This window comes from Palaemon carinicauda, chromosome 30, assembly GCF_036898095.1.
Source record: "Palaemon carinicauda isolate YSFRI2023 chromosome 30, ASM3689809v2, whole genome shotgun sequence".
Lineage (NCBI taxonomy): Eukaryota > Metazoa > Arthropoda > Malacostraca > Decapoda > Palaemonidae > Palaemon > Palaemon carinicauda.
The window spans coordinates 58,353,927-58,366,598 of record NC_090754.1 but is presented as its reverse complement, the minus strand read 5'-3'; the positions used below and the strand labels follow the sequence as shown (position 1 = coordinate 58,366,598).

Here is a 12,672-nt window from a genome sequence, read left to right as displayed (position 1 = left end):
AGAAACAGTGGCGTGAAAGTTTTGACCTTCCGAGAGAAGTGTTGCCAGAGAATATGAAAAGAGAAAACTTTAACAGGTCGTGGGAAGACAAGAAGAGATGCAATCTGACAGAGGCAGTAAAAAGATGGGGTCTCTGAAAGGAGGCTGTGGTAATGCTGTGTGAATTATTATTATTATTATTATTATTATTATTATTATCATTTGAGCAGAAAAAATGACTTAGAACAAACGACCGTGTTATAACAAAATATTTATTTGTAATACAGAAACTAACATCTGTAGATTTTAAATAATCTTGACAAATTTATTATATACAGTTGGTTGTCAGTTGATGCTAGTTCACTTGGAGTAGCGATTGCTTCTGGTAAAGCAAACCTAGAAGCATTGGCAGATGTACTCCTGTCCCAAGCTTTCCACTCCACCTTGAGCCAGACCTAAAAGATAGGTAAATCTTTAATCACCCAATTCAAATTGAAAACCAGAATTTGTATGGAATTGTTTAAATGAAAATATGAATAGAATTTTTGACTACACTAAAATTGTTTACAATATATAAAGGTAAATCAAAAAGTTTAATTCACCTCCAAAACTAATATAAATTTAATATTAATTCCCAGAATTGCAAATCAAAAGCCAACCATTTCAATATTTTGACCTAATTAACAAATGAAATATATGCGATGAGGGCATCACTTAAGAATATACGTTAAAAGGCCGAATTTCAATTAACAAGCAATTTAAGGTCGACAATTGATAATTTTAATTACAGTAGCCTATAAACAAACCTAGTTTCAAGAGCGATTTTCAATTACTGAGTTCAAGGCTTTATTTATTTTTTGACTTGAGGATGATAAAAGTCACCAAGAAATGCCACTACTATTGTGCCAATCAATACAATGACCCACCTTATAATGACTTCACAGGATGAAAAAGAGCATGGGTATGATAATTCCATAGCCTTTGCTGCTGGTCGCCTCCACATTCATCAGACGAGGTGTAGAGTTAATTTAGTTCATAGTTTTACACTCGGTTTTCGTAGCACTAAACACAATGAGTCCCATCGTTGTAGAGTAATTTAGAAAAAGTCCAGCACTACGACGACAAATAGAACCGGTAAAATGTCCCAAGGTAAGGTGAGGTGAAGGAGAGTAATCACTTCTTGACGGTTGGTGTTGGACTGGTTTTCCCTTTCAACAGTGACTTCGATGTTACTTCGTAGAGTTGTTTGGCTCGGAATATTCAGAAAATTAGGTAGTTAGTAGTTATCTTTAACTCCTATTTACTTTGGTTTGCACAACGAAGGCTGAGGTCAGTTAATTAGCACAATTTTATTTAAAGTGATTAGGAAAAATAAAGCCTCAAACATTAATTGAACAAACCAGAATTACATTAGAATAAACAAATTGAAGGAAACAAATTCAAAGAAATTATAAAGTAAACTACGGAGATAATTACCCATTCCAAGGGATGTTTCTCCAGGTAAGGTAATTACCGATCAAAGAAAATTTCTCAATCACCCAAAATATCCTTAAACTTTAAACAAAATATTTTAGGAATATATATTTAAATATATATTTTTTATACACTCCGAGGGGAGGGATTGAATTTTCATCTGAAAAGTCAATGGAAAATAAATTTAAAGCAAAATAAACTTAACTAATAATATATACAGATTAAATGTCTTCCTGTGAAACAGTGAAAGAATTTTCTTAAGTTTTAGCCATGCTGTCAATGGTCACTTGACATTAAAGGAATCAGGCTTGTCACATGACTCTTGACAAATCCTCGACTTTTACCTAGCATTAATTTAGCCCCAGTAACTTCATCGTAAATATTCTTGGTCAGCTCTTTAACAATTCCTATGGGGTAATCAATGGCTTTGGTCATATTTTCCTTAATGATGCCTAATGTTTCCCGAGTCTTAAAGGTGTCATTTACCAAGGCTAACTTATCAGGTACTTTTTCTAATTTAGATGTAAGGGTTTTCAACACTGATTTGGCTAAATTGTAGTTGCGGCCTAGTAGATGACTAACTTTCGGGTTCCATAACAGTGGCATACACAATCTTCCATCAGCAGTCCTATGGGTTTCTTCTAAAGCATACTCTATAAGCCTGTCATTCAGCTCTACATTATCTTCATGATATTGACCTCTGTCTTCCCCAACATAATATTTACAAGAGAGTTCTAAGCATTCATTTGTAGCCCTATTCAACTCAGATTCTATTATCTGACCATCATCATCAAACAACTCATATGTATTAGAAGTCTCCAGGTCATTTAAAGATGAGGATTCTACTGAAACGTTCTCTTTCGTCCCTGTTGGAAGTACATTTACAGCTTTTAACATATGTTGCACATTCGACTTCATGGAAGAACAAGGCTTCAAGAATCTTAAATTGCTCTTTAATTTATTTATGTCTCCCTTTAATAATATACCCAAGCATGTATCAGAATAAATGGAGTCATTGGATTTTCCAAATACTATATCCTTTTCAGGGATACAATGCAAGGACTCTGATCCTAATATAAATTTAATATTGTCTATCCTATCTGTAGAATTTAACAATCCCTGATCTGCTAGCTTGTATCCCTTTGAAACAAACCCACTGACTACTTCATTTAACCCAGGTAACTGCAATGAAACATCAATTGAGGGAAGACAAAATGCATATACAATGTAACTATTGCTACCAATTGGCAACTCAATTTCAACTTGTTTAGTCTTATAACTCTTAGAGGAATTAATACCATTAATGGTTAAAGAAACTCCATTATTTACAACTTTCAAATTTAAATCTTGAGCCAAATTTTCTTCAATGTAATTTGCTTGACATCCAGTGTCTTTAAGGACCCTGAGATTGGTACCTTTAATTGAAATATTAAAAGTTGGCAAAATTGTATATCCCTCAACCTCACAATTTAAAACTTCAGTTATAGCAGCAACACTACTGCTTGAACTACCAACAACATCTCCATTACCACTCTCAGAGTTTCTAACTCTATCTGTACTGTTACTGGCTTTAACTTTTTTCTTTTCGGAATTTGGATTTTCTTTAATACTGGTAGCACCTTTTTCATCGGGACACAAAAATGACATATGCCAGCCCTTGCAGTTTTTACATTTGGAATTAAATCTGAATCTGCATTCTGATAATATGTGACTAGGATAGCCACACTTTGAGCAAGCACCCAGTTCCTCCAATTTTTTTCTTTTATCTTTGCTAGATACAAAGTTAGGACATTTACTCAGAAAATGACTTGGATCTTTGCCCAATTTACTACAAATGCTGCATTTACCTACTTTAGAGTCAAAAGAAACCTTGGCAGCAAAGCTAGTAGTGTCAGACTTTTGTTTCTCCACTTTCTTACATTTTTTACCTTGTAAATATCTCTCACTAGCATCAAAGAAATTATCCCTAATCTCTGCAAGAGATGGCCTAATTTTGTTAGTTATGGCAGTCATATGACACTTAAATTTCTCATTTAAGCCATTCCAGAAGAAGAACTGAAGAAACATGTCAACATCAATATTTAAGGTCCTAACGCTTGCTACTAAATTGCTTACTTTCCCAATATATTCAAAAGGATCATCATCATCTGAAAGTTTTATTGAAGAGATTTGCTTTATGGTATTAAAAATTTGAACTTCTCTTGAGCCTAAAGCCTTCTCTAGCAAAGCTTTTGCATCAGCATAACTCTGACTTTGAACATCCAAAGTGTTAATTAATGTGAGAGCTCTTCCCTTTACCTGCTGTTTTAACAACAATAACTTGTCATATTCTGGGAACTTAAACTTTGAAAGGGTTTGTTCAAATTCTACAAAAAACTTCCCAAGATCTTCGCCTTCAGTACTATTGAAGGTTGGTAAAGGAGCATGAGGACTCTTTAACAATGACTGATGTGACTGATTATCTATAGGCAGATGCCGAACCTGAGGTAAATTTTGTAAAGTAGAGATGCTCTCTTGAATTTTAGTTTTGTACTGTTCACATGCATCAAGCTCAACTTCCAAAGCAGCTTCATCACAGTCAGTAGAAAACTTTGAAGTTTGTATTTTAGAATCTAAGTCAGATAATTTCGTGAAATGCTCTTCAAGCCTCAGTTTCAGTGTAGAACGTTCAATATCACTATATAATGAAAACCGATCCTTCTTATTGTAAATTTCAGTAACAGACTTTCTAACATATTTTCGTGATTTAATCAGTAACTCAGTCATCTTGATACCAGTTTCAGTAAGAATATAAAATCTAATAAAGTCAAAACGGCAATGGAAATATACGTAATCTTAAAATTTAACCAAGGAAATATAAATGATAAATTACACCTCGTCTGACTAGCTTGGAAGCAAACCAGCAGCAACTCTTAACAACCAACATCCTCAATCCTGTCACGGTCGCCATGAGCAGAAAAAATGACTTAGAACAAACGACCGTGTTATAACAAAATATTTATTTGTAATACAGAAACTAACATCTGTAGATTTTAAATAATCTTGACAAATTTATTATATACAGTTGGTTGTCAGTTGATGCTAGTTCACTTGGAGTAGCGATTGCTTCTGGTAAAGCAAACCTAGAAGCATTGGCAGATGTACTCCTGTCCCAAGCTTTCCACTCCACCTTGAGCCAGACCTAAAAGATAGGTAAATCTTTAATCACCCAATTCAAATTGAAAACCAGAATTTGTATGGAATTGTTTAAATGAAAATATGAATAGAATTTTTGACTACACTAAAATTGTTTACAATATATAAAGGTAAATCAAAAAGTTTAATTCACCTCCAAAACTAATATAAATTTAATATTAATTCCCAGAATTGCAAATCAAAAGCCAACCATTTCAATATTTTGACCTAATTAACAAATGAAATATATGCGATGAGGGCATCACTTAAGAATATACGTTAAAAGGCCGAATTTCAATTAACAAGCAATTTAAGGTCGACAATTGATAATTTTAATTACAGTAGCCTATAAACAAACCTAGTTTCAAGAGCGATTTTCAATTACTGAGTTCAAGGCTTTATTTATTTTTTGACTTGAGGATGATAAAAGTCACCAAGAAATGCCACTACTATTGTGCCAATCAATACAATGACCCACCTTATAATGACTTCACAGGATGAAAAAGAGCATGGGTATGATAATTCCATAGCCTTTGCTGCTGGTCGCCTCCACATTCATCAGACGAGGTGTAGAGTTAATTTAGTTCATAGTTTTACACTCGGTTTTCGTAGCACTAAACACAATGAGTCCCATCGTTGTAGAGTAATTTAGAAAAAGTCCAGCACTACGACGACAAATAGAACCGGTAAAATGTCCCAAGGTAAGGTGAGGTGAAGGAGAGTAATCACTTCTTGACGGTTGGTGTTGGACTGGTTTTCCCTTTCAACAGTGACTTCGATGTTACTTCGTAGAGTTGTTTGGCTCGGAATATTCAGAAAATTAGGTAGTTAGTAGTTATCTTTAACTCCTATTTACTTTGGTTTGCACAACGAAGGCTGAGGTCAGTTAATTAGCACAATTTTATTTAAAGTGATTAGGAAAAATAAAGCCTCAAACATTAATTGAACAAACCAGAATTACATTAGAATAAACAAATTGAAGGAAACAAATTCAAAGAAATTATAAAGTAAACTACGGAGATAATTACCCATTCCAAGGGATGTTTCTCCAGGTAAGGTAATTACCGATCAAAGAAAATTTCTCAATCACCCAAAATATCCTTAAACTTTAAACAAAATATTTTAGGAATATATATTTAAATATATATTTTTTATACATCATTATTATTATTATTATTATTATTGTTTTTGTTATCATTATTATTATCATTATTATTATTATTATTATTATTATTATTATTATTACTATTATTCTCTTATTATTATTATTATTATTATTATTATTATTATTATTATTATTATTATTATTATTATTATCATTATTATTATTATTATTTTTATAATTATTATTATTATTATTATTATTATTATTATTTTCATAATTATTATTATTATTATTATTATTATTATTATTTTCATTCTTATCATTTTTATCATTTTTTTATTATTTATCATCATCATTGTTATTATCATTATCATTATTATTATTATTATTATTATTATTATTATTATTATTATTATTATTATTATTATTATTATTATTATTATTATTATTATCGATATCCTTAATTGTAAGAGCAGGATGCAAAAATCACAAGGGCTTAATAAGAGAAAAGTGCTCAGGGCTAAAAATAAAAAGGTAAAAGAAAAATAAAATATAAAAAAAAGAAACAACCGAAGAAAAAATTAATGAAGATAAATAATGAAACAAATGAATAATTAAAACATAAATAAGGAACCGAAACTTCTGTCAATCTCCTCAAAAAGAAAAAACAACACAAAGTTTGAATTTCTGAAGTTCTGAATGACAGCATCAAATCCACTGAATTATAAATCATACAACATTAGGCAGCAGCTGCTGAATCGGAGATTTCCTGCAAGTAAAGTTGTAATAGTATTCCTTTAAGTTTAAAAAAAAAAAAGGAAATGAGAACTAAAGCTGGTTTTTATTTACATGAAATTAAAACGCCAGCTTACGTTAAGTCATTATAATATTTATTGGAATTTTTTTGTTTTTTTTTTTTTTTGGTTTAAATGAATTTTTTATGGTATATATGAACTTTAACATCGATTAAAAAAAGATGAGTTCTGGTAAAGGCTGATGTAGATATCTTTAATAGATATTAATGTAGAACCGAAAGGTCAGGAAAAGACCAAAAGTCAAATGTTACTATTTCTCTTGTAGTTTAGTGATTTCCTTATTTCCTTTCCTCACTTGGCTATTTATCCCTGTTGGAGCCCTTGGGTTTATAGCATTCTGCTTTTTCGACTAGGGTTATAGCTTAGTTTGTAATAATAATAATAGTAATAATAATAATAATAATAATAATAATAATAATAGTAGTAGTAGTAGTAGTAGTAGTAGTAGTAGTAGTAGTAGTAACAATAACAATAACAATAACAATAACAATAACAATACACTAATAATGATAATAATAATAATAATAATAATAATAATAATAATAGTAATCATATTAAAAAAATGAGTAGTAGTAGTTGTCGTTGTTGTTGTTGTTGTTGTTGTTGTTATTGTTGTTGTTGTTGTAGTGGCAGAATGTCAGGAACAATGAAAAATGTAAGAAAAAAATAAGATCGTGGAAGAGACGAAGGCAAATAACTCAAAGTATAAACTAACTTTAATTTTTCAATATATATACAGTATATATATACATATATATATATATATATATATATATATATATATATATATATATATATATATATAAACACATATGAATAAAGTGTATATGTGTCACTGAGTGTATGTGTAAAAGAGAGAGAGAGAGAGAGAGAGAGAGAGAGAGAGAGAGAGAGAGAGAGAGAGAGAGAGAGAGAGAGAGCGAGAGAGAGAGAAAGAGAGAGAGAGAGAGAGAGAGAGAGAGAGAGAGAGAGAGAGAGAGAGAGAGAGAGAGAGAGAGAAAGATGGTAAATCAAGATCAATCAAAAGCACAAATTTTATCATTTTCACTTTTCCACGATTTTCTCAAGACAAAATCCTATTTGTCTAGGCATTTTCTCTAATACCATTATATAATGAAGCCTCACTTTACTTTATTAGACAACTGAATATTTAAGGCACCTCCCTTCTCAGGAGGCCTGCAAGAAACTGTTTTCATAGTCCTATACTCGTATAAACGAATGGTGTCATAATTGATTCTCCAATACTTTCTTGGAACTCAGGATATAAAGATTTTCAGAAAACTCTCGTTGCATATCTGATTTATGGTTCAGAAATTTGGAATGTGAATTGATGCTTCTATATTCAGTGCAGTTCCAATTCCCACTTTTTTCCTTCCAGAGTGGTAAAAGGAATGGTCTCCCATACCCAGCACCGTGCGAAAATTGCCCAAAAGATTTTCAGAATACTTTTGTTATATTTCTAATTTATGATTCAGAAAACTGGAATGGGAATTGATACTTCTATAGTCAGTCTAATACCCACATTTTTTCCTTCTTCCCTGTTAAAAAAAAAACGGTAATTTTATTAAGAAATTCTCCGTAAAAATATACTGTTCTCAGCCGTATTTCAGTAAAATACAGGCGACCGTAATTTTACCCTACTTTGTTATTATCCTTCAAGGGTTAGTGACTGTAACATCACTCTTTTACGTCAATATATTCGTTTTTAAAACGGAAAATGTCTGGCAACATTTATTCCAGGATCTTGACCGTTTTAACGACTAATTTTTAACTATACAACCATAGAAAAAAATTATCTTCTGTACCCAGCACCAGATGAAAATGCCCCAAAATTCTCTACATACAAACTTCTGAAATAATTACAGACTAGATGACTTAGTGGGAAAAGGAAGAATTCTTGATAGCTTTCGTCTCCATTGAAATAATGTTAAAGATTTTTCCAGAATTATTCAAGGCTTCCTTTACCATGTCGGTCTCTTACAAAATAAGGGAAAAATTCATTCGAAAGAGATTGGAGAAAAGTTGCAATGCAATTGAAGTTCCTTAACGTTCAGATAGGAAATGAATGAGTGCAAGACGTAGGTGACATGTCCTGGTATTGAGGAAGGGGGGGGGGGTTGTATCCCAGATGCTTTCCAAATCTACCATTTTTGTAGAGTTATGAAAAAGTTCACATTATTATTATTATTATTATTATTATTATTATTATTATTATTATTATTATTATTGTTATTATTATTATTATTATTATTATTATCGTTAATTTTTTATAATATAAACCATGATAGTAGTTAAGGGATAATATTCAAACTTATATATATATATATATATATATATATATATATATATATATATATATATATATATATATATATATATATATACATATACATATATACATATATATATATATACATATATATATATATATATATATATATATATATATATATATATATATATATATATACAGGATATATATATATATACAGGATATATATGTATATATATATATATATATATATATATATATATTTATATATATATATATGTATATATATATATATATATATATATATATATATATATATAAATAAATATGTACATATACATATATATATATATATATATATATATATATATATATATATATATATATATGTGTGTATATATATATATGTATATTTATATATATATACATACATATATATTGTATATATATATATATATATATATATATATATATATATATATATATATATATATATATATATATATATACCACCACCACGAAAAAATACGTCCATCCTATTTCTCCCATTTGAAAACCAATAAACCAATCTACATAGGTAACCAGCACCCTTCAATCGATATTCAAATCCCAAACTTACAAAACATCCCTTCATAGAAAGAGATTCTTTAACCCCATTGGCCACAAAAGGATATCCACCACGGGCCAATAAACACGCTCTATGAACTCCCATCCCTTTGAGATACGTTCTTCCCAACCTGACAATGGGCGCTTGAATTGACAACTTCTCTAGACGATGAGGTAGAAGATAGATGTTTGGTTATCTGTAAGGCGGATAATAAATCTATAAAGTTGTTTTATAAGGATATTATTATTATTATTATTATTATTATTATTATTATTATTATTATTATTATTATTATTATTATTATTATTATTATTATTATTGGAGAAGTATTGATTTAAGAGTTCAAGATGGAGATGACTGTCGAAATCTAACTGAGGCCCTTTGCGTCAATAGGCGTGGGGAAAGATTATTATTATTATTATTATTATTATTATTATTATTATTATTATTATTATTATTATTATTATTATTATTATTATTATTGGAGAAGTATTGATTTAAGAGCTCAAGATGGAGATGACTGTCGAATTTTAACTAAGGCCCTTTGCGTCAATAGGCGTGGGGAGAGATTATTATTATTATTATTATTATTATTATTATTATTATTATTATTATTATTATTTTAAATATGATTATTATTATTTATTATTAGGTAAGCTACAACCTTAGTTGGAGAAGCAAGGTGCCATAAACCAAAGGGCTCCAAGAGGGAAAAATAACCCAATAAAGAAGGGAAATAAGAAAATAAATAAACAATCGGAAAAATATTGAACAATTAAAATGAAATATTCTAAAAACAGCAACATCAAAAGAGATATTTCATAAATAGACTACAAATGACTTATGACAACCTGTTCAACATGAAAACATTTTCTGCAAGTATGAAATTTAATGAACGATATTTTTTTATTGTAAAATTGACTAAGGAAGTATAAGGATATGTTGCTATCTATTGGAAAAGTAGATCTCTCGAATATTACTGGAACCTTTCAAAAGTTTTATGATTTTCTCTCGTATTGTATATCTTCGAATTGCTTGTCAGCAATAAATGCTGACGTATTATGAGAAAGTAATATATCATTAACTAGAAAAAAAGTTATCTTTTTTCTTATTTTAGTATAACAAAGCCTCCAGAAAAGAAATGTTTTCTTATTTCAAGATAACACAATCTTCAGAAAAGAGCTGTTTTTTTTTTATTTCAATGTAATAAAACCCCTAGAAAAAAAAGTTTTTTATTATTTCAAGATGGTAAACCCTCCAGAAAAGTTATTTTCTTATATCAAGATAATAATTTAAAATCTCCAGAAAAAAATCTTTTTCTTATTTCAAGTTGATAAAATCTCCAGAAAGGGGCTATTTTCTTATTTCAAGAAAATAGAACCAGAAAAGAGCTTTTTTTCTTATTCCGAGAAGATAAAACCTTAATCAGAGCTTTTTCTTATATCAAGATTAAGAAACCTTCAGAAAAGAGATATTTTCTTTTCTCAAGATGATAAAACCTTCAGAAAAGAACTTTTTTCTTATTTCAAGATAATAAAACCTCCAGAAAAAAACAAGCTTTTTTTATTTCAAGATAATAAAACCTTCAAAGAATTTTATCTACAACTAAAAGATTATATTTTCAATTCAAAAATCAATTAGCACAATTCATCATATCGAATAATCATCATTCTGATCCGCATCTAGATAAAACAGAAAAATTATATACGCTATCAATTTGCATTCAGATCGTCTCCGGGAAATATCTTTACTGAGAACGAAAGTGGAATATAAATGACGAGGAATAAGAAAAAAAATTGATATCAGAGGAAACCCCAAGACTTTTTTGAGGACGGTGAAAGTTTGAGGAATTCATTCCAGGGTGGAAGGATTCTTAAATGACAGAAGCAAAGTTGGATTTTGTGAATGGAGGTGGATTGAGTGGGCAGGGGAGATGACTTCATTGGTGAATGATATATTCAATAACAACAACAATAAATATTATTATTATTATTATTATTATTATTATTATTATTATTATTATTATTATTATTATTATTATTATTATTATTATTACTTGCTAAGCCACAAACCTAGTTGGAGAAGCAGAAATTATTATTATTATTATTACTATTATTATTATTATTATTATTTTTATCATTATTATTATTATTATTATTATTATTATTATTATTATTATTATTATTATCATTATTATTATTATTATTATTATTATTATTATTATTATTATTATTATTATTATTATTACTTGGTAAGCTACAACCCTAGTTGGAAAAGCAGAATGCTCGAAGCCCAAGGGCTCCAACAGGGAAAATAGCCCAGTGAGGAATGAAAAATAGGAAAATCAAATATTTTCTGGTTTCTAGTCCACTGCAGGACAGAGCCCTCAGACATGTATTAGTTATGTTTGCAACAGCAATAACTACTGTAACAACAACAACAACAACAACAACAACATCAACAACAACTACAACAACAGCAGCAACAACAACAACAACATATGTAGCTGTTTATTATTCAATGCAGGATAAAGGCCTCAGACATGTATTAGTCATGTCTGAAGCAAAAACAACAACAACAACAACAAAGATGTAGGACAGAGGTCTCAGACATGTCTTTAGTCATGTCTGCAACAACAACAACAATAACAACAACAACAAATAAATTCCTTAGACATGTCCTTATCCATGTCTAGTGTTTGGCCAGTTTTCATCATTACGGTAGCCAGTACTGGTTGGTGGTGGTGGGAGACTTTAGTGTGACCAACAAATGCATGACAAAGACCTCAGACAAGTCCTTATTCATGTTTGGGGTTTGGCCATCTCAATCCCTACGTTGCGGAATGGTGATGATGGGAAACTTAAGTCTGATCGTTCACAGCAAACCAAGCTGATATGAGTGGCCTTGACTAGTACAACTTTGCTGATCATGGCGATACGCAAACCCCAAGGTATCCCCTCTCAGGGTAAATATATTCTCTCTCTCTCTCTCTCTCTCTCTCTCTCTCTCTCTCTCTCTCTCTCTCTCTCTCTCTCTCTCTCTCTCTCTCTCTCTCTCTCCAGTTTCCCAAGATCATGAATAGGATATAGGGTTGCAACCTCACCCATATATATTGTCCTGTACTTACCTCCTGGCTAGTACAGCGGTAACATGTTCGCCTAGCATACACGTGGAGACAGATCGATTCCATCCTGGGACCGTGAGTTTAAGTTGTTTACTGGGGAGGCCACTGCTGTGCTTGTGCACC

General features: G+C 30.2%; 1 protein-coding gene across 2 annotated transcripts; it reads right to left on the bottom strand.

Annotated features, from left to right (window-relative positions):
• Positions 1-237: 237 nt before the first annotated feature.
• LOC137623808 (uncharacterized) lies at positions 238-5,575 on the bottom strand. 2 transcript variants are annotated; one of them, XR_011040643.1, is made up of 3 exons: positions 5,105-5,575; positions 906-4,633; positions 238-434 (listed from the first exon to the last, which is right to left on the bottom strand). XR_011040643.1 is itself a non-coding variant. In XM_068354623.1 (2 exons), the coding sequence occupies exon 2, from the start codon at positions 4,216-4,218 to the stop codon at positions 1,729-1,731; it is 2,490 nt and encodes an 829-aa protein (XP_068210724.1). In that variant the 5' UTR covers positions 4,219-4,633; positions 5,105-5,575; the 3' UTR covers positions 892-1,728. The 2 variants fall into 2 exon arrangements, 1 of the variants encoding a protein (XP_068210724.1); XM_068354623.1 differs by lacking the exon at positions 238-434 and having other exon boundaries at positions 892-4,633.
• Positions 5,576-12,672: the final 7,097 nt, after the last annotated feature.

What these genes read in the sequence shown, in the direction of transcription:
- LOC137623808 (XM_068354623.1), bottom strand. Translation starts at nt 4,218, where the DNA reads ATGACTGAGTTACTGATTAAATCACGAAAATATGTTAGAAAGTCTGTT.